We start from the raw sequence: 27,125 nt of genomic DNA, 5'->3' as shown, positions 1-27,125 counted from the left end.
CATGCCTCCTTACCCAGCCCTGCATGTGCACTACTTCACCTCTGCTTGTAACAACAGTCCTTGTTTCCTTGTGAATGATTGTACTGCATTATGTAGTATGGTGACAAGTGGTCGTAGCAGCTAACTGTTTACCAGTCACAATGTGTGATTAAAATCTCCTTGCACTTGGATTCCCCTCATGAGAAGTGGAAGTGTGCAGAGCTTTGGACCCTTCCCACGAGGTATGTTTTGGTCAAGTTCCACTCAGTGCCTTTCTGCTCCTTTGCTGCATGTTGTGATCTGTTGCCTTTCATTTCCTTAGTGTTAGATAGCAATCTGAAGTTGTCTAGTTGGTAAGTTGGCATCTAATCTAAGGTCATTGGACTAAAATAGTTTTGGCTTGGCCTTAGCGGTGTCATTTGCTAGCGGGCAGTAAAATGTAAGTCGTTTGTGTGATTGCATATTGCAAAGAGCTTCAGAGCGTACATGTGCTTTATGCCAGAGGAATTAAAACATCCCAGCAGCAGGAAAAGTATGAATTTCTCATTTGTAAGGTTCCAGTGAAGCCTGGCTTTAACTAACAAGTATTTGTAAGCAATTTTTCCTCCTGAAACAGCGTTTGTGTAATTGAATATTGAAATGCTTATAAAAGGGATTACCTTTTTTGCCAAAAGCTTCCCTTTCATATTTAAAGATACTGGCAGATCAGCTGCATAGTTCTGAGGGCTTTACATCTTCCTGAAATACACTTGTAATAGCATTTTCAGAGAAGACTTTATTTCCACTTTTCTGAAGAAAACAGTGAGTCCAAACTGCCAACCCAACAGCATCCTTAAGTGAAGAGCAGTGCAACTGATTTGATGCTCTGGGTGATGGTAGCTGGAGCTCCTTCTCATTCTGTGTAGGCTTCAGAAACCCACATTAACTTTGATTTTACGTTGTTAAGTAGTCATATGCATTAAAATAGAAGCTTGAGGGACTGATTTACACAGGAGTCATACATTGTGCTGTTACTGGGTGCTCAGTATAGCTCTCATCAGTGTCATGACAGTTGGTGAAAACAGAATGTGAGCCACTCTCATCAGACATTAATTGTATTGGGGAAAGAAGTAGAGTTCCTGCTTGGTTTAAGGATAGGATTTTGTTCCATAGTGGTTGTATGACACTTCTAAAGTACAAATACAGGGACATTCCTGAGGCTACAAACTCAGGCCTCTTTGGCTTCTGCATAACTGCTGTTTTCTTGAGGTTAAGACGTTCAGTTGAGGAGAATGCATCAGCATGACCCCACATGGAAGCTTTTGTCAGCTGGTGTAAAAAAAACAGGGTCTCCTGCACACTCCAAACCGAAGTATTGTAAAAGAAATCACCTGTAGATCTCTTAACACAGGTTTCTTAGGGTAATTTGGGAGCAGAAACCCCAGTTCTGTACTGATGGCCTTTACAAAACAGTTAATAACTGGCTGTGCTTACCAGTTCCTGCAGTGGAGCAGGTACCTTCTCAATTGGCAAATGTCACCTTCCAGCATATAGATGTGTAAGGCAGATTTGGACTGTGAGTAGCATGACATTCCAGTCTGTAAACATATTGCTTTAATTTAGTATGTGCTTTCTGTATTTTATCTTATTCTCAGTTACTTTGGGGACTGCCATTTTAAATGGAAAGTAGCTTCGTGTATATATTAACACACATGAAAGGCCTAAAATCAGAGCAGGACACTTGAGGGGGTTTAAATACACATACATCCCGCCCTGGTTTTAAGATGAAGTTTCTTATTCTGAAGACATTTCAGTTTGTGCTTGCTTTAACTGGTGGAGCTGCTCCACACAACTTGGTTTTGTTCTAGCAGGTGAGGAGTAGGAAGATTGGTAGCACTCTGGAGCCTAATCCCAAACCAAATGGAAAGAACCTGAGGTTCAGGTTTAAATTAAGCTTGTGATTTGTGTTTAATCAGCCTTTAAAGGCCAAAAGGAAAACACTGATGCACATACTTAGTCAACTGTTTGCATTATGTGGGCGTATTGGTGATGATGCTTTGATTTTTGCCTGATGGAGAATAGCGTTTGTGATAAACCCTCCATAAAAAGCAGGTACAGCCTCACCCCTTCCATAATACAGAGGCTTTGGGGCAGCAGTAATGCTCTATGTTTATAAACTTGTACTTAGAATAAAGGTGATGCCCACCTGTCAGCAGAGTAAAACTTGTAGATAGGAAGAAAAATCACTGGACAGAAAGAAAATACTCATAAGGCATAAGTGAATGTGTAGCTTTTTGTATAACCTAGTTTATAGCTATGTCCTAAACTCCTGGGAGAAAGAGAATTGCTATAATGTCTGCTGCTGTGGCATCTTTCCTTTCTGGAGTCCCAGTCCATCCTTAGGATGTTTCTTCAGGAGGATGCCTTAATCACCAGCAAGTTCTTTACAGGAAGTTCAGGCGCCCAACTTGGATGAGCTGTCCTCCTGTCCTGCTCAATGCTTTTCCTTGCCCCTTTGCAGGTTTCACATTGGTGACCTCCTCCATGTAAGTCCCAATACGCTCAGTGTAAGAGCTCTGGTTTTCTACCATTTGTCTTCTGAAGACAGTTAACTGTGCTCCTCCATCCAGGGGTCATTTTTCCTATGGATAGACATTCTCATGTCCATCTCCTGTTGAGAGCTAATTCAGCTGTTCAGCTACACAGGTTAAGAACTAAAGAGTAGATTGAAGAGTAGATGACAGCTCTAATGCAAACTCAATTGTATCACAGAGCAAAGAAAACAAAGACAAAACAGGGCAGGGACTTAACCTCCAAATACACTGTGCGTGCTTCAAAGACACATAACTCAGCTTTAAAAACTAGATAGGTATCAGTTAATTCATCTTAAAGTGAGGGTGAAGATTTTGGCTCCCTAAGAGTATAAGCATCAGTTGATGCGTCACAGGTAGTTTGCCATCTGCTTTGTTCAACTGCTGGTACATGTCAGTGGGTGTACAGGTGGCTTCCCAGAACTCCTGTTTCGTTGTCCTAAACGAATATGCCAAGTGGTAAGATGGAGAATGCTCCTCCATTGTGTCCTTTCATTTCCATAAAACTTTATACTAGTAAAAAGGTTGTTCTCCTTTACTCTAAACAGAAGGCCCCTGTGGTATGGCTTTGTTCAACTGCAGTACAGACTTGTTGGGGTTAATTTGATCTTAAAATGATCACTACTTAAAAGCATGAAATTTGGGCAATAAAAATGTCAGGGAATCATAGAGTAGCTAGATTGGAAAGGACCTTAAGGTCATGCAGTTCCAACCCTGCTCCCACTGAACCATGGCACCCAAGGCTCTGTCCAGCCTGGCCTTGAACACTGCCAGGGATGGAGCATTCACAACCTCCCTGGGCAACCCATTCCAGTGCCTCACCACCCTCACAGGAAAGAATTTCCTCCTTATATCCAATCTAAACTTCCCCTGTTTAAGTTTTAACCCGTTACCCCTTGTCCTGTAACTACAGTCCCTAATGAAGAGTCCCTCCCCAGCATCCCTATAGGCCCCCTTCAGATACTGGAAGTTGCTATGAGGTCTCCACGCAGCCTTCTCTCCTCCAGGCTGAACAGCCCCAACTTTCTCAGCCCATATTCATACGGGAGGTGCTCCAGTCCCCTGATCATCCTTGTGGCCTCCTCTGGACTTGTTCCAACAGTTCCATGTCCTTCTTATGCTGAGGACACCAGAACTGCACACAGTGCTGCAAGTGGGGTCTCACAAGAGCAGAGCAGAGGGGCAGGATCCCCTCCTTCAACCTGCTGGTCACGCTCCTTTTGATGTCAGGGAATCCTCTGATTAAAATCTAGTTTAGAACAGAAAGATGTAAAGAGGATTTTCATAGAATGGTTTGGGTTGGAAAGGACCTCAAGATCATCCAGAACCGACCCCCTGCCATGGGCAGGGACACCTCACACTAAACCATGGCACCCAAGGCTCTGTCCAGCCTGGCCTTGAACACTGCCAGGGGTTACAGTTGATCATCACAAATTCTTGCCCAGTGTCTGTCATACAAGCATCCTTCTGTAATAACTGGTGGATGCTGGGTGACTTTCCAAACCCATTGAATTAACCTGCACGTGTCACCTATCACTGCTGTAGGTAATGTGCAGCACTTGCACTCAGTTGGAGAGGACTCTGGCACAGCAGCTCCACATAAGTTACAGCTGAGGCAAAGCTGAGGGTGTTTTCCTCCATACCAACGCTTGTGATTCATACATGCAAAAGATGTTGTTTTTATGAGATGTAAAGGAGATTTAGGTAATGATGGGGTGAGTTTTGGCTCACGTGTGCCAGCAGTGATGATCCTTCACGGACCCTCTGGAATGATGTCAGGCAGGTTGGTGACATGAAGCCCTTTCTTGAAAGACTCCCAGTTCTTAGACCTCTCTGTAGATTATCCAGGCATTTAGTGCCATGTGTTAAAGTGAGCAGTAGCACACTGTTGTTCTCCTTGCTCTTTAAATCCTTAGAAGGAAGGGATTTGCTGCAATTCCATTAAAGTCCTTACTATGGCTCAGAAATTGCCTTTCCTGTTTGTCTAGGAGACTGGCAACCCTTTCCTGTTAGGGAATCCTCTTGTGTAAACAGTGTTTGTGATGGTTTTTCTTCGGTGTGCATAACAGAAACTGCAGTGTGCAAATGAATGTTGCCTTTGAGGTGGAAGTTGAGATGTTTCAGCTTCGGGATAGTCCAGTGTGCTCAGAGTTTGAGGTTGAGGTCTCTAAATCAGCTGCTGAAGGTGACGGGACTGCTTCCTCTGCTTTGTTAACTTGTTTGATGCTCTGTCAGTACAAGGAGTTGCTGCAGCTATATGGCAGTGTGATGTACTGAAAAATGTAAATACCAAATGCAGTTTATAGATGTGTCTGCCTGGTTTTGGTGTGATGAAAGAGCCAAAATCCTCATTGATTTTTCCCATAGGAAAACAAGCAACTCCTATCTACCTACTGAAATGTTTTCTGGTTGCTTCCATAGCTTGCTTGTTGCAGTTGTCCTCTGAGCAGGTACTGTATTCACCTAGAGGGTTTTGTTGAAGCAATGAGTTTGTGTGGGGTGGTTTCCCCCCTAAAATTCCTTGGGACAAGCTACTTCTTGCTCTGAAACCAAACCCCCAAATTCCCTGCTCGGTGTAATTGTTGAGGTTTATCAGGAAGGCATCTGGTCAGAATATCTTGAACATAAAATGAACGTGCTGTTGGCAACATGCTGTTAGTGTTGCTCTTACAAATGCATGGCAGTGGTGGTGAGCAGATCTTCCTCAAGTGCTGTGCTGAGGGCAGGACGTGGTGAAGGCTTTTTTCACTGAGGAGGATGGAAAGATGTGGGTAGAACTGGCAGGGGACTCCAGGGAGGAAGGTCCAGGTTCTTACTCTGTAGACTGACACTGGGGCAAGACTCATGGGTTTGAGCATCTTCCATGTGCGTTGGAAGATGCTCCAACAATGCACCAGCAGTAGCCATTTAGATATCTAGGTGGCAGCTTTTATATCCAGCTTTTAGATATCCAGGGATTAACTGCCACAGGAACAGGTTTTAGTTACTTGTTTATTTTAGCTTCTTAATCCACAATCCATGCAGGGGCACATGGCGGGGTTTTACTGGTTTTGAGTGACTTGCTCTTTAGCATCACTTCAGTAACTGGAAGCTCCCCCAGGGCTCTGAGCAGTGCCTAAAGGGACCTACAGGAAACCTGGAGAGGGGCTTGGGACAAGGGCCTGTAGGGACAGGCCAAGGGGAATGGCTTGAACCTGCCCGAGGGGAGACTGAGCTGAGCTCTTAGGCAGAAGCTCTTCCCTGTGAGGGTGCTGAGGCGCTGGCACAGGGTGCCCAGAGAAGCTGTGGCTGCCCCATCCCTGGCAGTGCTCAAGGCCAGGTTGGACACAGGGGCTTGGAGCAAGCTGCTCCAGTGGAAGGTGTCAGGGACTTGGAGCTGGAGGAGCTTTAAGGCCCCTTCCAACCCAAACCAGGCTGTGGGTCTTTGAATGTGTGTGTCCAGGTGGGAAGCAGCTGGAAATTCAGGACAGTATAGAAGGAAGCAGGGGCCTGTAGAGTGGGAAAAGCGCATCAGTGTGACAGCAGTGTCATGGTAGGGATGCTCCTCCATACCAGCTGGTTTGTCACTATAGGGATTTCTGACCTTACTGCACTGGCATGGCAGGGTGGCAAAGCTGCTTCTGCTCACCAGCAAACCCCCAGTGCACAGGGGTTGGTGCCTCTCTGCCTTCAGACATAGGCACTTGCAGCCTTGATTGTGCACCTCTGACAGCTGGGATCTTGATTTCAGTCAGGGAGGATCTGGTTTTTGTCACGTTGTTTTAGGAGCTTGAGGATGGGAGTCATGCAGCTGCCTGTGGCAGATGTGCCAGCACTGGGTACCACTGCTGCTACCCCATGGAGCCCACGCCGCTGGGCCGGCTGCGGGTGTCCAGAGGCTTGCTCCATGCTCAGGGTGTAACCTGTGGATGCGCTGACTTTTGGCAGTCGCTGTTTGAAGCAGGAAGCTGGAGGTGGTGTTTTTCAGTGCCCTTTGTGGTCGGGGTCTCTCCTTTCTGTGCCTGGTGAGAGCTTTGTTCCATTGCAGAGCTGGTTTGGCAGATGCAGAGCCGCTCCTCGCGCTGCTGTGCAGGGAGCAGGAGGCAGGTTGGACCGGGAACCGTTCCTGCTAAAACCTGGGAGCTGTTGCTTTAAAAGGGGGGAAAAGAATTAAATCCTTTGTGGGCTGTGGAGAGAAAGTGCTAGAACTGTGCAGGATCATGACTGGAAAGCAGGATCCCTGAGTGGTCACGGAGGCTTTCCTGGTGCTCTCCAGCCTGCCATGCTTTTAGCCAGAATGCTCGTCCTCCACGGCAGATAGCAAACGAGAGACAAAGAAACCCAGTCACTCGGCAAAGGGAATGAGGCAGGATGTTGCTCTGGTGTTAAAAGGGAACAGCACCTTCTTTGCTAGACATGGGAATCACGTTTGTGCTGGGATCGCTGGGTTGCAGTGCTTGAACCCGACCTCTCCGAGGAGTCCGACCGCTCTGCATCGCTTCCCGCTTCTCCATCCTTTGGGGCTCTGCACCTATGTAACCCTGGAGGGTTAGAGCAGAGCCAGAGCCCCACGCCAGCCCCAGCGAGGGACTCGGAAGCCTCCCGATCAGCTGACGTGCCGAGCCTGCAATGTGTTGCTTATTCATTTCGTACGGTGGGAGCTGCCGGGGCTAGCAGAGAGCTGAACTATGCCTCTCCAACCGCCGCGCTTGTGCAGACAGAGGGGTGAGAGCGAGGCAGCCGCCGCGGGAAGAGCACAGCCGGACTTTCTCCTTGTTTTTATCCATTTCTGCAGGATCATGTATTTATAAGGGATGAGGTGGGCCACAGGGATCGCAGGCCTGAGGTGCGGCCTACCCAGTCAGTGCAGAATCAGGCCCTCCACTACCGGAACCGAGAGCGCTTTGCCACAATCAAATCAGCATCTTTGGTAAGCAGCCACCGCACCCCTCATCCCCTCTCCCGCTGCAAACGGGTCAGCGATTCCCTGGCTTTCCTCTCCTAATATGTGCTCTTTCCCTGTTGTTGGCATAGCAACGAGATATTGCACTGAAAGATGCTTTAGCTCCGTGTGTGTGAGATGTAAAATGTGATCTCTGTCTCATTTCCCTGTGTGTTTCCAATACGCGCGAGAGAAGCCACCTTCCAGGGTGAAGTTGATATCCCCCATCCTCCACACCCCTTCCCACTTATCCCTTTTTGTTCATGTGTTTATCTGCATGTGCATAAAGTGTGTCTCTGTGCTCGTGTGGGATCTGATCTGCTTCAGTGCCGTGGGGATGCAGATGCCGGTGGGGTTTCAAACAATGAGCTTGCTGCTGCCGCCACCGCCGCCTGGGTTTTCATTCATTCATTTCTTTCCAGCAGCTCTGGCTGCGTTTTTGAGCCGGATCCCTAGGCAGGATCCCTGGGTTGGGATAAGGGAAGCGGGGCTGTGGGCTTACAAAGAGAGAGGAGGGGGATGGGGTGAATCCATCAGGATTTGTACTATTGCAAATGTGATTGCTGTGGATGCCTTTGTAGTAGGGAAAGGGGTGTGTGCCGGAAGAGTTAGTTGCCGTGCCGCCTCCCCCTGGGCACGGGCTGCAGTGGGCAGCAGCCTTTCGGCAGCGAAAGGAGCGGAAAATGGGGTTTTAAAGCCAAAAGAGATGTCACGGTCGGCACTCGAGGGTGCTGGGATTAGAGGTCAGATGGACGGGGAGCGGCAGAAAGTACCCACGGCTCGGCCATGGCACTTGCTCAGTGCTATGACATCATCCCAGACCAACCCCGAAACTCCACCAGCAAGCCCTCCCCTTCTTGTCTCACCCTGCCTCGGCGCTGGGGTGTTTCCTCCTCCACCACCATTTCTCCAGCCCCCAAAGCGCTTCCCGTTCCTCCATGCACCAGGCTCAGTGTATGCGTGACTGTGAGGGAGTGCAAGGGGAAAAGGCAGCAGCAGCGGTGCCAGAAGCCCCGGTTTCCCCTGCGTGGTTTTGCTGCCGATGCTGTGGCATTCGGGGGTCTGGGCAGAGGCTTCCATTTGAGCCCCATGTTTTATTGCAGGTGTACCCTGCGTGCTCCTCGGGCTGCTGTCCTCTGCTCCCCCTTCCCTCCCCAGCTTAAAGAGTGACCTAGAAACGTGTGCATTAGAGGGCTTGGTGCAGCAGACCTGACCCGGGCAGGATCCCTGTGCTCCTGGAGCCCCTCTGCCTTGTGTGTGTCTGTGTGTGTGCATGCACCCAGTGCAGTGCCCACACTGCTGAATGCACTGAGCAAAGAAGTGTCAGATCCAGTTAGGTTAACTGGAGGGAAGAAATGATGAATGACTCAAGTGTTGTACTCCAAACAGATATCCAATGGGATGGATAAGTAGATATGCACCTTGAATGTATTCATCTTCTTTTATTCCATGGGGAAAGCTGCTGCACCTTCTCCCCTGCCTTCAGCAGCAGAGTCCATAGCTCCTGTTCTCCTTGAGCATGTCTGCTTGGGTGGCTTGAAGGGGTTGCATGGCAAAGGCCCCCGGGGAGCTGATGGGAGGTGTTGCTATGAAGGTACAGACTGTGAGGTCTTCCCGCACCTCTGAGCTCTGGGGAAGGCAGCTGATGTCCCAAGGTCACTCCTGAATCCCACAGCAGCCTCCTGTGGGGCTGGGACTGGGATTTAATTCCCTGCACACTTGGGTTTGCTACATCTCTCTGCTTCAGTGACCCAATACTGCTAAAGGGAACACTAATACAGGGTGGGGAAGATGGTTGGCTTCCTGGAGAACTTCTCTTTTGGGTTTCTATGGAACATGCTCTGATAGGTAGCGTGTCTGGGATCGTGCTGGGAGGACTTAGGGTGAGCAGTACATGCATAGCTATGGGGGGAGAGGGGAATCCCACTCCTAAGCTCACTGTGTCAGCCAACAGGTCTTTGGAGAAGCACGTGGGGGTATGTGTCACGTCAAAGCTCTGCTGTCCTCAGCCTGTGCTCACACATCCTCTTCCCAGTGTAGAGGGAGGTTCCACAGCACCACCTTGGTGTGCTCCAGGAGGTGTTACCACATCCATAGGCTCTGGGAGAGAACAGAAATGTTCCATTTGATTTCAGTGAACCTTGCGGTGGGCCTTCCCTTTAATAACCTTCCATTCCCACCTCTTTGTGTTCCAAACTGGAAATCTAGGGGGGGAAGCTGACTTGAAACCTAATTGCCCAGGAGGTGAACACCACCAGGACCCATGATGGGATTGAGTGCTGGTGTGGCTGGCTCACACTTTGCCACCATGCATTCAGTACTGGGTGATGCTGGTGGGCTTCTCCCATGCCTGCCCCCTTAGCACCCATGGGGAGGTACGGGCAGCCGTGATACAGGGACCCAAATGTGGGAATTCAGGCTTTATTTCCCTCCCTGTGTTAATTTACTCTTTCAGCAGCATCTTGAAAAGAGTAATCCTGTAGGAATGTGAGCACCAGAGCCCACAGTGTTCAAAGCTAAGCAAACCAGCATGTCCTGATGTTCCTGACCATCAGTTGGTTCCTCAGCGGCTGGGTGCTGCTTCCTGGCCACAGAAAGGGTATGCAGTTGAGAACATCCAGTGATTTGTGTTGCAGAGAACCAGAAAGTGGGAGTTCTGGCCCCAAATTCAACAGTATGGAGTAATATTTGGGTGGAAAAGCTTGTGTTTGTGGGATTTGCTGAACACCATCCCTCAACATGAGAGCAGGACAAAGCACTGAGGTTAGGGGCCGGGGCTGTGCATGTTGCTGTTCTTACTGGTGGAGTCCAGAGTCTTGGGCTCTTCAATCCTTGTTATTCCCCCTTAGATCAGGATGCTGCAGAGGGGGGAGAGGCTGCATTGCTGGAAGGGTGCTCTCAGTTCTGAAGCTGAGTCTCTTTCCAAAACCAAGCTTGAGTCGTTGCAGTAAGTGCAGGGGTCACAGGAGAGCTCCATCAGAAGCTCTACACTGCACATGCCCCAGTGGTTTTTAAGTGTGATTCCACTGCCCTGTTGCTCTGCAAAAGCATCATGTGAAGAGTGAGGGAACCGGACAGGATTCCAGGTGAAATAATGAGATAAGGTGGGAATGTTCTTGTCTTTCAGTGATGCTTTGGAGTTAGGTTAAAACCAATGATAATGGCAAAATGAGCCCATGCAGCTAAGAAAGCTGAAGGAGCTTACCTCTGGTTTTCATTCAGGCAACAGTTTTAATAGCCACTCTTGTCTGGACCACCTTTCTCTGCTCTTTGTGCAGACCAACGTCCCCTCCCCTCTTATTCCTCCTTGTTTTATGGCACTCCCTTGGCACTGGTGAGCATCACTCCCTTGGAACAGTGGTGGAAAACCTGCTGCATGTTCCTGCTGTTGCAGGGGAAGTTGCTGTCTGAAATGGAGATCAGGTACCTGCTGCATCTCCATGTTGTTTTGCAGACTCTCACTGATCCACCCATTGTAAGCTAGGAACTAGAAATCTAAGCCTTGGAGCTTAAAGAGTTGTTGAGAAAGGAAGGTGCAGGTTCTTCTGCATGGTAAGACTGCACCCCTCACTGTCTCTAAGTGAAAGGTGTGCTGTAAATAAGTGCAGTTTCTGGTTGCCTTTCATGCTTTGACCCCTTCCCTCCCCAGCACCTCATGCGTTTCCTCAATAGCTGCTTTGACAGCTCTCAAATGAACTGATCTCACAGTTAACATTTCATAGAAAGATCGAACAGGGGGGACTCTACCAAAGGCCTTGGCATCCTCTTTGACATCCACATGCCAGCAAGAGAATTGTGTCATCTCCTCTAGGAACCACAAAGCCACATGTCTAGGTTGGTGTGAGCAGGTCTGACTCCATAACCAGGTACATCCACACGATGGCTGTTCTCTTGCACCCTCTCCTGCTGAAGCAGTGACAGTTTATTCCAGATGGCTGAGTTTCTCCCAATGGATTCCCCTGGCTGCTGCCTTTATAGTGCTCTAAAGGTACTGAGCTTGTTCTTTCTCATCTCAAAGTTCTCCTGCTGTGAGAGGCTCCTGGAGGCGTCTCACTCAGTGCTCTGCTTCATCCAGCAGAAAGGAGCTCAGTGTTTCGTTTGGTGATGGAGAGGTGAGAACAGCCATGCTCTAGGAAAGAGGTCAGTATCCTGGTTAAACAGTGCAGGGAAAGGAGCTCTGAGGAACTGCTGGTTTGGAGGAGCTAAACCCAACTTCCTTATGTAAAGCACAACTCTTGGAGAGGTGGAAGGGAGGAAGTTTGGATTTCATGGCAAGGGATCTGCCTGTGGGAGTTGATTGGAAAAGACATCTCTCTTCTCAGCTCTGTGTGTGCCAAAGACAGAGAGGTAAGAAGCTGAGAAGACGTCATACCTCAATAAAACCCCTTCTGTTTGGTACAGATATTTTGGGTCTGCTGATAACCTGATGGATTATTGCATGCTGCAGAAAGAGCTGCAGGGTTCTGCTTCAAAGCATCCCAACATTTTCCTGGTGATGTGGACAACAAATGTGCAGTGAGCAATTCCATTGTCATCTTTCTTTTCCATGATAACCACTGGGATTATGTTTGTGAAAGGCTTCATCCAGTTCCAAGTACCTTTGTCCAAGAGCAAACTGGATCACTGGAACTTACCCACATGCTTTCTAACATGGTTGCTCAAGCTGTTCAGTCATTAGGGGCTTAATCTGTACCCCTGTAGTCCTTTATCCATTCATGTGCTGCCATGCTCAAGTACTTCTCTGGCACTGAACTGCTCATATTCAATCACTAGAGTTAATTTCTCCCAGTTTCCTCCTTGCCCTGAGATCATCATCTGGAGACCTTGTCCCAAGAGATGGAGTTCTGAACACTCTTGGTCTTGAGTGGAGATTATGGTGACAAATGAGGTCCATAGCTGAGCATGCTGAATGCAGACATTACATCTACACGATGCCCAGTGAGGCTCCTGTTCTCCTTCTTGCCTATCTTTGGGAATGGAATGCTGCTTTTGGTTTTCCTTTGGCTTTTTCATGTCCCATCTTCTTCTGTGACTGGCAAGTTTTACCAGCCAGTGTTACAAAGAGTAATTGCATCCTATTGCTGGGGATAAATATCCCAGACTGAGTGTGAAACCTTTCAAAGGTGGAATTCTTGTCGTGGTAGGGATGAGCAGAACTGGAAGTGAGATACACGCTTTGGAGCAGCCAGGGCCAGCAAGGGTAGAAGTTGAATGGTGTAAATAAAAGGTGCATGTTCTAACTCTGATCAGAGGTGAGACCAAAGGGGAGAATGGCAGAGTCGCTGGTGGGTTCTTACATTCAGTTTTTCAGATGCTCTCACTGTTTGCTTTGTTCTGCCAACGTGTTGGGATGGAGCGTGCCCTGCAGGAGGTCCCATGGATCACAGAATGGCTGCAAACCTGCAGAGCCCATGCTGCATGATGCTTACCACGTCTCCATGTCCCCAACCAAGGCTGTTCTCTCCAAGTCACATCTCATTCAATATAGGAAATGCTGGGGGTTTGCCTTGCCCTGGATGACTTCTCAGAGGAGCTCTCATCACCTGGAAGCTGCTGGCAAAGATCTAACTCTTGCTGAACTTGACTGGAATGGTTGAGTTCAGGATGGGTGTCACTGGTTGAGCTACAGCAATACACAGGGCTAATGCTGGGTGTACATTCTGCACTCGCTTCTGCAGCCTGACTTACCACGGTATCTGCCTTAGATCTGTTTAATTACCTTGTCTCAAGCGTTTGAAGGTTGCTCTATCACCAGTTGCTGAGGTGTAGGTACGGATTTAACCCAGCTGCCTTCAAAATAGCATCCCAGCCTTCCTTGTACAAGGAGGATGTCATCAGTCCATGTTGGACTTTGCTGATGTGGTGAAGCCACCGTCACCCCTTCCTGGTGCTGGAGTCAGACACAGCACTGGAGACAGGCTTTGCAGTCAGATGTTCCCTTTGCTCTCTGGGGTTGTCTTTGGAAGGGGCAGAGGGAAGACAGAGCCTGTGCACTTCAGTACCTTCATCCTTTCACCTCTTGTTTCTGTTCTGGACTCTGGCTACAATCTTGGTAACCATTTACTGTGAATTGCTGTTAACCTGTTTCAAGGTGAAGGCTTTGGAAGGCTCCTCCTCATCTCTCTTCACACTGCTCCCAGGTGTTGGAGCTCTTGATCGCTGCTTCCCATCAGCACAGGGCTGCTGGTGAGTGTTGAACTCGAGGTCTGTGGGTCCATCCCATCCTGCATCTGAACCTCGAATTGCTCTGACAAACAGCCTTCCAATGCCTGTGGTGGGGGCCTCTTCCTTCTCTGGGCTCTCATGGAAGGGTTTTGCAGGTCTGTTGGCTCATACAGCTCCAGTGATCACCCTCCAAGGGCTGAGCTCTTCGCTTCACACTGAAGTGTGAAAGGAGAGACCCAGAAGGAGTCTCTGCACACGTTCTGTGGCTCCCAGCACTCTCGCACAGGAGATCAGGTCTTTATACGTGAAGTTCCTGGCGCTGCATGAGAAAGAAAACCCCGTTTTGGCCCCTTTCCTTCTAGAATGGGAGCATTCCCATTCAAACTCCTGACCATTCTTGGCACAGCTTAACTGGATTTTGTGCCTTCCTTTCACAAGGCCACGCTTGGGCATGGAAATGAACATGGAAACTTGTGAGTTTGGTTCGGCTGAGCGGGGTTTAAAACCTGCTTGAACCATCTGATCAGTGCTGTTCAGAGCACACAGCTCCAGGAGGGTGTTCCCGTGTTGGGAATCTCCCAGTTCTGGTAGGGAATGAGCTCTGCTGCCATCTTCTTGGGTTTTCAGAAGCCATTTCTTAGGAGGAATGCAGGGGATGGGTATTGACTTGGAACCGTGGGAGGGGTCTTAGAACGGATGCAGACTTTAAGTCCGTGTCACCCTCAGGGTGTGAGTCTGGATCCACAGAAGGTTGCCCAGCAGCCACCTCTGTTCCCAGATCTGCTCTGGTGCCTCCAGCAGTGATCAGTAACCTGCTGCTTCCTTTAGCTGTGCCGTGGCACCGGCAACACCCATGGAATCCATGGGGACAAGACCGGGGTCGAGATCAGGAGAGGGAACCCGCGGTGGCCTCATGGGTGATGTTGAACAGCAGCACCCTCTGACACCTGGAACAGCCGGTTCCTAGGGTCTGCTGTGCGGGTAAGCAGTGGACATGGAGCCCCCGTGTCCATGACGAAGGCCCTGTAGCACTTGTCCCCCTTTTCCCACCCTCAGGTTACAAGACAGATCCATGAGCATGAGCAGGAGAACGAGTTGCGGGAACAGATGTCAGGATATAAGCGGATGCGGCGCCAGCACCAGAAGCAGCTGATCGCCCTGGAGAACAAGCTGAAGGCCGAGATGGACGAGCACCGCCTCAAGCTGCAGAAGGAGGTGGAGACCCATGCCAACAACTCGTCCATCGAGCTGGAGAAGCTGGCCAAGAAGCAAGTGGCTGTGATGGAGAAAGAGGTGAGGAGGCTCCTTTAAGCGTCCATGAAGGCAGGGGGAGAGGGGTGAAGCAGAGCTCTAAGAGAAGGCAGTGGATGTACTGCTTAAAGCTCCCTGCATGGTCTCTGTGTGGAGCTGCCTTGGCCAGTTCCATGCAGGAGCTTCCCAGCTCCAAGCCTCATGGCTCCATGAGCATTGATTGATGCTGCAGCCAAGCGATGGCTAAAAGAGACTGACAGGCCCTGTGGAGGCCTCAGAGGGAGCTGCTGCCTCCTGGCTGAGGACAGGTCAAAGCTTGCCTCTGTTAGTGGGCCTGTTTAGAGCTCAACGTGTGAATCCATATGGTAAAGCAGTGGGGTTTCAGCCTCTGGGCTGGTTTTGGTGCAGAGAGGTAAGAAGCATGAGGGAACTCTTAAAGGCATGTGGGCATTATGGGGGTTTTGTGCAAGCAGCTTTCGTGTGGCTGAATACTCAACGTGGCTTTGGCTAGCACAGTGCTGGGAGAATGGCAGCCCCTAAAGCACCACCGAGCACTGATTTGGGCTGGATTCCTGACCTGCTTCCTCACCCTCTGTGGTTGCTTCCTCTTTCCCCCCCCCTCTCTCTGTGCCTCGCAGGCAAAGGCAGCTGCAGCAGATGAAAAGAAATTCCAGCAACAGATTCTGGCTCAGCAAAAGAAAGACCTGGCGACCTTTTTAGAAAGTCAGAAGAAACAATACAAGCTTTGCAAGGAGAAGATTAAAGAGGCAAGAAACCATCATTTCCAGGGCTTGACGGGGTGTGGAATGAACAAGAAGCAGCCTTTCCTTCTGATAAACCTGGGCCAGCCCAGGGGTTTAAGGGACACTCTCAGGCTTGGAAGCAGATGTAGGTTCCTGAACCAGTCCCTGAGTGTGTGCTGGAGGTGCCTTCACATCCTGCTGTAGAGCAGGAGCTTTGGAGCCAAGGGGAAATGGGACTTCACAGAGTTCTTCCTCCCCTTTTTCCTCATCTGTTTTTGGGGGGGTTTGAGGCTTTTCTGCTCAAGCTGTAAGTGAAGAGCACCCATTTGGGTGCCATTTAATGGTTCACTTACAGGGATCAGACAAAGTAGTAACTAAGTTTATAGCTTATCTGTCCAAAACTGCATCAATGAAGTCCAGCATCCCAGCACACACACAAATCACTTGCTGTTCAGAGCATAAAGGTGAGCAAATGAACAGCAAGGAGCCCCATTGGGTACCTGCTTCAGTAGAGAACTGAGCATCAGTCCTGCTGAAATAAAGCTGAAGCCCAGCTGGGCTCCTGTGTAGAACAGGGGCAGAGAAGGGAGGGGAACCCAGTCTCTTTCCTGGACAACCAGAGGGTGCTGATGTTGTTTTGCTGCTGCCCATGGGATGTTTAATCAGGACTTCGTCCTCCTCCTCCTCCTCTTGCATTTGAACAGAGCTCTGGAGGCAGCAGGGCTGGGCATGGCCAGGGATGAGCCTGGTTCTGGTGGTGGAGTTGGGGTTTTAGTGTCCTTTCATGAGCAGAGGAGGGGCAGTGAGCACAGGTCTCAGCCCTGTGTCACTGATCCTAAGGGAAGGCTATTTTTGTGCGGCAGGAAATGAATGAGGACCACAGCACGCCGAAGAAAGAGAAGCAGGAAAGGATATCCAAACACAAGGAGAACCTGCAGCACACACAGGCTGAAGAGGAGGCCCATCTTCTCAGCCAGCAGAGACTCTACTACGACAAAAACTGCCGTTTCTTCAAGAGAAAAACCATGATCAAGAGGCACGAGATGGAGCAGCAGAACATTCGGGAAGTAAGGCATTCCTCCCTGCCTTCCCCAGGCACTGCAGCAAGGGGTTCAGCTTCACGGCTGCAAAGCATGGGCATGAGGTTTGGGGGGGGTTCTTCTGTCACAACCCAGGGCACTTTGTGCCATGGTGGGTGCCACCCAGTGGGAATGGCTGGAAAGGTACCATGGGAGGGGGTTCTGCTTGGTGGCTGAAGGGGAGTAACGCAGGTGAAACCTGTGCTGAACCAGTGATGGTGATAAGGGGCAAGGAGGAAGTGTCAGAAACACCAGTTCAGTCCTGTGTGTCTGCATCCATCACCCTCAGATGCAGCCAAGATCTTCCTTTGCCACTGGGCTCTGCTCAAGGTGGTGCACAGAATGGGGATAGCTTTTAGTGGGAAGCTGTTCACCATCCTGCTTGGGTTCCTCCTTGCCTCAGTGGCTGCCTGCAGTCAAAGCCCACCTTGGGGAAGGAATTGTCACTTGTAGTGACATCACGATAGTGTTTCAGTTCTTCGTTGATGTTAGCTTTGGATAAAGACTGTTCTAGTGAAGGCTGAGAATGAGTGAGTGGTCACAAACCTCTCCTGATCATGTACTTGGTCTGCCACTGTCCCATTTGCCTGCATACACCTAACACTGCCCTGCATTTTACCTGCTTGGAGCTATCCCACCCTGACATCAGCTCAGACACCCTGAAAATGAGGGGCTCTGAAAAGTCAGATGTAGGCACCCTTATCACAGTGTGTAAGCCCTGTGGCATGGATGAGAACAGAAAGCAGGTACCTGCCGTGTGTTTTAACCAGGAAACACTCCCCTGAGCTCCTGCATTGAAGCTCTTCAAAGAGACCTGATGTTCACAGTGATCCAAGTGTTTATCTCCTGGAACTAACACCCCTACTGACCTGTTCTAGCTGGATCAGACACCTGAAGTAAATCACAGCATCCCAGACTGGTGTGGGTTGGAAGGGGCCTTAAAGCTCATCTAGCTCCAAGTCCCTGACACCTTCCACTGGAGCAGCTTGCTCCAAGCCCCTGTGTCCAACCTGGCCTTGAGCACTGCCAGGGATGGGGCAGCCACAGCTTCTCTGGGCACCCTGTGCCAGCGCCTCAGCACCCTCACAGGGAAGAGCTTCTGCCTAAGAGCTCAGCTCAGTCTCCCTCTGGCAGGTTCAAGCCATTCCCCTTGGCCTGGCCCTACAGGCCCTGATAAACCCCAAACCTTTTTGAAAGCCTCTTTTTTTCCTTCCTATTTTAAGCAATCCCAGAGGTTCTTCCAGTGGAAAAGTGTTCTGAGGGCAGTGCCCTGTTTGTTCCCACTGTGTGAGCTGACCATGGTGTTCCCATGGGGATCGGCACACAAGAGGCTGCTGCCCTGCTGTAGGTGAAGGCACACAAGCTGTATCTCTCCCCATGGGTCCCTTGTGCCTCTGTGTGAGCAGGGATCCGTTCCAGCACACCAGCAGGACTGATTTATGACCCAAGGTGGTGTTTTGCGTAAATGAAACGTGTGCAGCATCCTCACAGCTGAGAACAGGGACAAGACCTGGCCCTGTCTCCTTCCCTGCCCTCCTCCCTAAACCTCTCACAGGCACAACAGCCACAGGGGCTGAAGAGCCTGCTTCCAGGTGCTGGTGGTGTTGAGGGTTACACCAGGATGACAACATGCAAGCAGCAGCTCAGAGTAGAGAATAGATTCAGAGCAGCCCTGTGGGGAAGGACTTGGGGGTGCTGGTCGATGAGAAAATGAACATGAGCAGGCTTCAGTGTGCGCTTGCAGCCCAGAAAGCAACCGTATCCTGGGCTGCATCAAAAGGAGTGTGACCAGCAGGTCGAAGGAGGTGATCCTGCCCCTCTGCTCTGCTCTCGTGAGACCTCACCTGGAGCATTGTGTGCAGTTCTGGTGTCCTCAACATAAAAAGGACATGGAACTGTTGGAACAAGTCCAGAGGAGGCCACGAGGATGATCAGGGGCTGGAGCACCTCCTGTATGAAGATAGGCTGAGAAAGTTGGGGCTGTTCAGCCTGGAGAAGAGAAGGCTGCGTGGAGACCTCATAGCAGCCTTCCAGTATCTGAAGGGGGCCTATAGGGATGCTGGGGAGGGACTCTTCATTAGGGACTGTAGTGACAGGACAAGGGGTAATGGGTTAAAACTGAAACAGGGGAAGTTTAGATTGGATATAAGGAGGAAATTCTTTCCTGTGAGGGTGCTGAGGCACTGGAATGGGTTGCCCAGGGAGGTTGTGAATGCTCCATCCCTGGCAGTGTTCAAGGCCAGGTTGGACACAGCACTGGGTGCCATGGTTTAGTGTGAGGTGTCCCTGCCTGTGGCAGGGGGTTGGAACTGGATGATCTTAAGGTCCTTTCCAACCCTAATTATTCTGTGATTGTATGATTCTAATCACACCTTTATTGGCTTCCACTCATGGGACTGAGCCAGTGCGGGGCCTTCCCTGTGCTGGGCACTGTGTGTGTGCGAGGCCTGTCCTGTGTCACTGTATGAATACGTGGTCTGTGAACTCTTCCAGGGATGCTGATTCCAGCACTGCCCTCCTCCTTGGCTTGCAAGGAAGGGTTTCCTTCCCCCATGCAGTGAGCTGGGGCTCTTCACCTCTGCTTTGGCCATTCCAGTACCAGTGATAGGAGGGAAGCCTCATCTCACAGTGCCTGCCAGGGGCTTGGGGTGATTTACAGCAGGCAACCAGGAGCCCCAAACAAACACATCACCCCAGGATGTGTGTGTTCACAACTGCTGACCCCCGGCAGTCACAGAGGGCTCATGTGTGGTCCCAGTGCCACCTGCTGGAGACTCCGTGGGGCAGCCAGGAGCTGGGTACAGGGATGGATGGATGGATGGGATGGATGGATGGATGGATGGATGATGGACAGACGGATGGATGATGGATGGATGGATGGATGGATGAATGCATGATGGACGGATGGATGGGTCATAGAATCAACTAGGTTGGAAAAGCCCTTTAAGCTCACCCAGCCCTGCCAAGACCACCCCTAACCCATGGCACTGAGGCCTCGTCTCCACGCTGTGTGAACACTTGCAGGGACGGTGCCTGCAGCCCTGCCCTGGGCAGCCTGTTCCAATGCCTGAGCACCCTCTGGGGCAGGAATTGTTCCTCAGCTCCATCTAACCCTGCCCTGGTGCAGCTTGAGGCCGGTTCCTCTTGTCCTGTCCCTAGGGATGGACGGATGGATGGTGGTCACTTCACCATTCCCCTCGTGCTGCTGGGTTTGTTTCCCCGTGGCACATGGAAGCCCTCGGTGTTGCCTATGGGCACCAGCTCCACAAACCCCAGCACTGCTGAGCTGTGTCCCCGTGTCCCGCCCTGCGCAGGAGCTGAACAAGAAGCGGACGCAGAAGGAGATGGAGCACGCCATGCTGATCCGGCACGACGAGTCCACGCGCGAGCTGGAGTACCGGCAGCTGCACACGCTGCAGAAGCTGCGCATGGACCTCATCCGGCTGCAGCACCAGACCGAGCTCGAGAACCAGCTGGAATACAACAAGCGGCGGGAGCGGGAGCTGCACAGGAAGCATTTCATGGAGCTCCGGCAGCAACCAAAGAACCTGAAGGTGCCGGGAGCTTTCCTTCCTCCTCCGCCAGCCCCTGGGCCTGCTGCCTCCTGCCTTGCACAGGGCCTCTCTGGTGTGAGGAAGCTGGGAGATCTTAGAGCAAAGAGCTCGCTGAGGGCTTTTAAGTGCTGTGCTGGTTGAGGCTGCTGGGTGAAACCAAGCTCATCCCCAGCAGATGGTTCAGTGTTGGCTTCTGATGAGCTGTGTTTTCCTCAGGCCCTGCTGGTATCAGCATGTAAACCTTGATAGGGAATGGGGTTGGGGGATGCTTCCTGCTCTCAAAGGGAAGAGAGAGCATGGGTGTGCTGAGCGCTGTGCTCTGTCCCAGCCTGGCTCCAGGTGGATCAGAGCCCTCTGAGCTGCTTGTTGTGGGGATGCCTGTTCCTCCTGTGAACACCCAAAGGCACACTGCTTCTGTCTGCTTGTCTCCCCCTCACCTGCAGTCAGCTCCACACCCTGTGTACCCCAGGGCTGAGATGGAGAGACAGCAAAACTTGGGGGAACACTTTTGGAGGGCAGGAGGCAGGGTGATGGGCTGGGACCCAACCCACCCATTGGGATGCCCCGGAACCTCTCCATTCCCAACGCTCTTCACACCGTTCCTTCCTTGGCAGGCTATGGAAATGCAGATCAAAAAGCAGTTCCAGGACACATGCAAAGTGCAGACGAAGCAGTACAAAGCACTGAAGAATCACCAGCTGGAAGTAACTCCAAAGAGTGAGCACAAGACAATTCTGAAGAGTCTGAAGGACGAGCAGACGAGGAAGCTCGCCATCCTGGCCGAGCAGTACGAGCAGAGCATCAACGAGATGATGGCCTCACAGGCGGTAGGTGCAGCATCCTGCTCGGGGGGGGGGGTCTCATGGATGTGGGTACAGTCAATCCATCCATCCCTGCAGCATGTGGTGTGGTTGGGTTGGTAACAACTGCTTTGTAGTGCACCAGGACACGTTTTCCCCCTTGTAACAAGCACTTCCCAGAATACACATCCATTCCCAGCTGGGGATTTAGGAATGGGTCTGCTTTGAGGCTCCTGCCTCTGTGTGTGCAGTAGCTGCAGTAGCACCAGAGGCTCTGGTGCTGAGAAGGAAGGGGCACTCCGAGAAGGCAGAGCCGCGTGTCCCTGCTGTCAGAGCAGGGAAGTTACACGTGGAGATCCCAACGTTGTTTTCCCAACGCTCCCACAGCTGCGACTGGATGAGGCCCAAGAAGCAGAATGCCAAGCCCTGAGACTGCAACTGCAGCAGGAGATGGAGCTGCTCAACGCGTATCAGAGCAAAATCAAGATGCAGACAGAAGCACAGCACGAAAGGGAGCTCCAGAAGCTGGAGCAGCGGGTGTCGCTGCGCAGGGCCCATCTCGAGCAGAAGGTACGGGCTGGGGGGTGCCTGGCTGCGGCCGTGGGGTCGGGGTGGTGGTGCTGTGCTAAGGGGGCTGCTGCCTCTGCTTCCTGCAGATCGAGGAGGAGCTGGCAGCCCTGCAGAAGGAACGCAGCGAGAGGATCAAGTTTCTCTTGGAAAGGCAGGAGCGAGAGATTGAGACGTTTGACATGGAGAGCTTGCGGATGGGCTTTGGGAATTTGGTCACGTTAGAATACCCCAAGGAGGACTATAGATGAGATTAGATTGCTTTATGCCATTGAGAACACACACACACACACACAAAAAAGACAACAAAAAAAGAGGCAAAACCAAGGAGCAAACTTGCAAACCCAACATTCCCCATGTCACCGGGAGTGCTCTCTCTCTTTCTGTCTCTCTTCCTGACATCGTGTCGGACTTAGTGCCTGTATCTCCTTCCACCACCGGGGCCCGTGTCCCAGCCCGGTGCAGGACAGCTCCTGGTGGTTCTTCTCCATAGTATGTCCCAGTATTGATGTCTCTGTGCAATGATTCAAAATGTGACAATTTTAATGGCAAAAAAAAAGCAAAAAAACCCACAAAAAAAAGGCTATAAACCCCCTCCCCACCCCCCCAAGTGGATGTTTGTTGCTTTTGAGCAATCACTCATTTTACCACCAATCGATGAAAGTACAAAGCAAAAAAAGCACCCAACTCGGTTCGAATGGCAAGCTCCAAGCCCAGGGGGAGAGAGACAAATCCGCAGCCTTACCTGAACCAGCTGCTGCATAATTTAATTTTAGTCTTTATTTTTTTGGTATTTATTCATCAGGAATAATTAAATAATAAAAAATTTTATTAAAGTTGAAAAAAAGAAAAAAAAAAAAAGAAAAAAAAAAAAGATTTGATACATTTTACAGGACAAGGAAACCACACAAAACCTTAACTCCTGCTGTACATATCAGTGGTGACATTGAGACTCTGGGGACGGGGCGGGGAGGGGGCAGACGTGGTGATTTTTAGCAGCGCCGAGGCGGGGACGGGGCCTCGCTCCTCGGCATCAGCTCTTTGATTGTATCATAAACCCTTTTCTGCTGTCGCAGAGAATGGGAATTGACACTTCAGAAAAGGAGCCCACAGGATTCCCGGTAGCACAAATTGGGCTTTGTCAAATCGTGTATTTTGTGTATAGAAGGAAAAATTTAAGGAGAGCTTTTACTTATTTTCATATTGTATTTTAACTGGTTCTCTGATCAGGACTTTTTTTACTTCTTTCCCCCCTTTCCCCTCTTCCCCTCCCAGCGCTCGGGGCTCGACCCCGGCCTCTCGGCTCATCCCCAGCCCCTTTCTGTTCTCTGCTTTACTTTTGGCTTTCTTTGCTTTTAGTTCTTGGGTTCTCTTTCTTTGTCCCTGCCCCCAGCCCACCCCCCCCCCGATCTTGGTCACGAATCTTGCATTCTCCACACTTTCAAACTGTGTATTTTCTTACAATAAAAAGAGAAAAAAACAAGGCTTTACTTCTTTTGCATGCACTTTAAGAATAAAAGAGAAGAAAATGAAACAAAAAAACACCCCCCCCCCCCCCCCCAACGCCCCCATTTTTCAGGTTCCGAGAAGAGCATGAATTAACTGTCAGAGCTTTTACTTATATTTGTAAATAAAAGTGTTCATCACAACGCGTGCCTGTGTCATTGTGGGGCCCGGCCCAGTGCCATGGGTGTTGGGAGCACAGGGAGGTCACCCCCCCACCAAACCTGCTGCTCCAGGCAGTGAAAGGGTTGAGGTTGGGTTTAGTCCCAGGATGGATGAGCTGATGGGTCCCTGCTGCCTGATCCGCTTGGTCATGGGGATGTTGGGCTGGAGCTGGTGGAGATGTTTCCCCTCTGGATTGCCTGGTTTAATGGCTGGGTTGACAAATTGCCTTGGGGTAGAAACCAAGCCTCTTCCTCAGTTCCAGACTCGCTTCCTTTGAGGAAGGGACCAGTTTGAAGCTTTGAGTTCCATGAGGTAGGATATCACAGCATCCCAGCCTGGTTTGGGTTGGAAGGGACCTTAAAGCTCATCCAGTTTCAAGTCCCTGCCACCTTCCACTGGAGCAGCTTGCTCCAAGCCCCTGTGTCCAACCTGGCCGTGAGCACTGCCAGGGATGGGGCAGCCACAGCTCCTCTGGGAATGACACTGGCCCCATCTTTTAACCTTTATAAGATGCCAGACTGGACCAAAGGCTCGTTCTCCACTTTAAGCGCTCAGGAGGCAGCACCAGGCCTCACTGCTGGCGCATCAGGAGGACAACCAGGATGCTGGAGCCTGGCTGCAGGTCAGTAAAGCTGGTGGAGCCTCCTGCCGTGGTGCTGTGGCCTCCAGTTCTGCACCCATGTGGGACAGCCCAGGGGTCACCTCTGCAGGTGGAGGGGCTCATCAGCTGCACAGGTTCAAGGTTGGTGATGGAAGGTTCTCAGGGGGTCAGTCACCCTGCTGATGAGTTAGAGCGGCTTCAGCAGCACCCTGAGAAGTGTCCTCTGCAGCTGTAAAGCCAGCACTGTTTGCTGTGACAGCAACCTGAGCCTCCAGGTGAGTGGATACAGATTAAACGGATCTAAACAAGTTGTTGGATAGGACGTGGCTGCTTGGAGCTGCACTCCTCCAGCACCTCCAGTTCTAGGGTGCCCTGCCAGGAGGCTGCATCCCCACTGCACACCAGGAGGAAAGGAATGGTGACACCATTCCCCCCCACACCCCCCCAAGACAACAACCACACCGTCCACCTTGGTACGTTTTTAATTGCACTGTGAGCAAACAGCACACTGACATCGGGTCACAACAGAACTCCAACAAAGGAAGTGGTCTCTCAGCTTCGAGTGGCAACAGAGAACAGAAGGCAGTGCTATAAATCAGCTTAGCTGCACCCTCGCTACTTTAGTGGTTCGCTGCAGTGGATGCACTGGCCAAAGGCTTGAGGGTAAAAGGAATACAAGACAGAAATGAGGGTTTCCCTTCACCTGCCCCCTCCTATACTGGAAAAGGGAGACTTACGCAGCCAGCACCACCCCAGAAGTGGTTCTGTACCCACACCACCTTCAGTCCAGCAGGGACATAACGCAGGTCTGGTCAGCCTGGGGGTGGTAGCCCTTACAGTGATCACCTGGACGTGCAGGAGCCAGCAGAAGCGCAGCACAGGGCTGGAGCACACCGCCACGGAGCAGGCTCAGGCAGGACAGGGGCAGGGGCAGGTTACAGCTCCAGAACGGGAGCAGTTAGGTTGGATTCACTAACGAAACACAACTACAGCCACGTGCTGCGACCAGCCCGGTCCCTGCGGTGCCGCACAGTGCTTCCTCCTCCCCGCCCCGCGCCCTACTTGCCCGAGAGCTGCTCGTACAGCTTGGGCACGTAGTCATCCCACTCGGCCTGGTAGCACGTGCCAGCCACCGGCACCCCCAGCTCGTACTTGCTGCGGAAAGAGGCCACCTTGAACTTGCCTCGCTTGTCCCCGGAGCGGTTGGAGAGGATGGGCTCGTTGCAGGACAGCGGCTTGGGCTGCTCGTACACCAGCCACACGTAGCGGTGCAGCCCTGCGGGGAGCAACACAGCGTTACCATGCAATTCCCAGGGCCAGGTCTGCTCTGAAGTGACCCTGGGAACGCTGGGGAATGGATGCCTGCATTCCCCGTTCTTGGAATGCAGCCTGAGTATGCTGTAACTGTGATGGCCTTGAACCAGGCAGCTATTCATAGCGTCCATGGCCACATGCAGCCATTGTGCTGTGTGGGCCATTCCTGCAGCATGGCATGTGCCAAGCAGGCAGCCAGTTCCCTGCAGAGCTCCCACCCTCCTCTCTGCATCTGATCCACACAGCACCACTGTGCCTGGAGCATGGGAATTGCCACATGGAAGTACCAACCTGTCCCTTTGGGAGGGCCGGAGCCGACGTAATCCGACAGCACAGTCCCGCTGCTCACATTGTTGCCTTTCATGTTGGTCACCAGGAAGTGATGCCATTCCCTGGAAGGAGAACGGCAAAAAGCACTGAGGGTGCAAGACCCTTCACTGCCCCAGGCTGCTGCTCTGCTGCAGTCAGCGCAGGGTAACTGCAGCTGAAGAGCTGCCCCTCCTCGTCTGCCAGTCCTAGAGCAGGGTCTGCCCCCCTGCCCTGTGGCTGTGTGATACCCAGAGCCTGGCTTGAGAAGGGCGAGCTGGCCCCAGGTTGAAGCCTGCACTGCCGCCACAGACAGCCCTAATTCTAACTTGCACACACACCAAATTAAAGCAAGCAGATGATGTGCTTCTCTAAGCTACAAGAGACCTTCAACCACCCCTGGCAAAAGCAGCTGCTCCTCCCCATGCTGTCCCTGTCTCAAGGAGAGATACAAGGGCACAGACTCGCTGCTGCACCTTAGCTGGAGCACATTCCTGACCCCCTGCTCGGACCAAGAGGGATGCTCCACTTTCCCCACTCACCCCAGGGAGCTGCCCCGTCCCCGTTACCTGAACTTTGGGTCCTTCCTGCTGGGCGCATCTGGGTCTGTGAGAACCAGGGTGTAAAGCTTCTGGGGATCACATCCATCCCACTCAATGCTGGTGGGGCGATTCTGCACCTGGAGGGAGGGCAGCGTTAGCAGCTCCACGCCAGCCCTACTGCACGCACGTCTGCCCATCGCAGGCACCAACAACCGCGCAGTTCAAGGCCGTTCCTGACGGCTCAGGCCCATTAGGGCCGCCGGGGTTTCTCCGGCAGCACGGAGCGGGGCCGGACCGCGCCACCCCGCTACAAGAGCCGGCAGCAAAGCTCAGCACCCGGTGAGGCTCCCATAGGAGCTACCACAGAGGAGGCCCAATAGACCCGGCCACCTTCCGCCATTTTGCCGCGCCCCCCTGCACCACAGGCCGGGCCCTCACTCACCTGAGTGGGTGTGAGCACCTTGCCCAGCTCGTCTATCTCCACGGAGCCATACTTGACCCGCAAGGGCTGCGCCGGCTTCTGCTCCACCTCGGTGAGGCTCAGCGGCCCGCTCCACAGCGCCAGGTCCACGGGCATGGCTCCTGCTGCACCGCGCTGCGCACTCTGCCCCCGCCGCCCGCCTCCCCGCTCCCATTGGCGGAGGCGCCGCCACGCTCCGCTCCCATTGGTGGAGACGCTCCAGCTGTTAGGGCGCCCCCAGGCGGTGCCGCCCGAAGTTGGCGCAGGGCGGGAGGAGCCGAGCTCCGCTGCCCGTGTTAATTAGGTTATTAATGATGAGGCGCGGAGCTGGTCCTTTAGGACCCTGCCTAGGCGGTCCTAAAGGAACCCGAGGACACCAGTTGCAGTGGTAACACCAGGCAGCGCCACTGGGGTCACCTGGCATCGCTTAGCACAGAAACCTATATACTGGGACGATTTCTCCTCAAGCATCCACTGCTTTAAGTTAGCAGCACGCTGGCTGTGCTGTTACCTTCACATCCAAGGGACGCCTTTAAACATGACAGCAGTCGTATCTTTCCTGGTCGCCTCTGTCCTTGGGATCCCTCCAGCTGCAGAGCAGCTCA

General features: G+C 51.7%; 2 protein-coding genes across 6 annotated transcripts in view; one reads left to right on the top strand and one right to left on the bottom strand.

Annotated features, from left to right (window-relative positions):
* The window catches only part of TAOK3 (TAO kinase 3), an 86,556-nt gene extending 64,651 nt beyond the window's left edge, over positions 1 to 21,905 (top strand). For all 5 annotated transcript variants that reach the window (XM_061370552.1, XM_061370554.1, XM_061370551.1 and 2 more), the window contains 8 exons: positions 7,324 to 7,458; positions 14,692 to 14,928; positions 15,525 to 15,653; positions 16,493 to 16,696; positions 20,023 to 20,262; positions 20,877 to 21,089; positions 21,450 to 21,632; positions 21,719 to 21,905. In XM_061370552.1, coding sequence (XP_061226536.1) covers positions 7,324 to 7,458; positions 14,692 to 14,928; positions 15,525 to 15,653; positions 16,493 to 16,696; positions 20,023 to 20,262; positions 20,877 to 21,089; positions 21,450 to 21,632; positions 21,719 to 21,880 — 1,503 coding nt within the window. In that variant the 3' untranslated portion in view covers positions 21,881 to 21,905. The remainder of the gene's footprint in view (positions 1 to 7,323; positions 7,459 to 14,691; positions 14,929 to 15,524; positions 15,654 to 16,492; positions 16,697 to 20,022; positions 20,263 to 20,876; positions 21,090 to 21,449; positions 21,633 to 21,718) is intronic.
* A 3,001-nt stretch (positions 21,906 to 24,906) lies between these two features.
* PEBP1 (phosphatidylethanolamine binding protein 1) lies at positions 24,907 to 26,698 on the bottom strand. Its single transcript, XM_061370550.1, has 4 exons — positions 26,503 to 26,698; positions 26,088 to 26,197; positions 25,504 to 25,604; positions 24,907 to 25,174 (listed from the first exon to the last, which is right to left on the bottom strand). The coding sequence occupies exons 1-4, from the start codon at positions 26,635 to 26,637 to the stop codon at positions 24,957 to 24,959; spliced, it is 564 nt and encodes a 187-aa protein (XP_061226534.1). The 5' UTR covers positions 26,638 to 26,698; the 3' UTR covers positions 24,907 to 24,956.
* Positions 26,699 to 27,125: the final 427 nt, after the last annotated feature.

Source organism: Neopsephotus bourkii, unplaced genomic scaffold, assembly GCF_033783945.1.
Source record: "Neopsephotus bourkii isolate Nb327-2 ecotype Australia unplaced genomic scaffold, CSIRO-AGI_Nbou_v1 NB_1542, whole genome shotgun sequence".
Lineage (NCBI taxonomy): Eukaryota > Metazoa > Chordata > Aves > Psittaciformes > Psittacidae > Neopsephotus > Neopsephotus bourkii.
The sequence above is the reverse complement of the archived record's forward strand: the minus strand, read 5'-3'. Positions and strand labels throughout refer to the sequence as shown.

Coding starts and splice junctions, on each gene's coding strand:
- PEBP1 (XM_061370550.1), bottom strand. CDS start 26,637: ATGCCCGTGGACCTGGCGCTGTGGAGCGGGCCGCTGAGCCTCACCGAG. Junction 26,198..26,502: donor AGGTGCTCACACCCACTCAG/GTGAGTGAGGGC, acceptor CCCTCCCTCCAG/GTGCAGAATCGCCCCACCAG. Junction 25,175..25,503: donor CGGCCCTCCCAAAGGGACAG/GTTGGTACTTCC, acceptor TGCTCCCCGCAG/GGCTGCACCGCTACGTGTGG.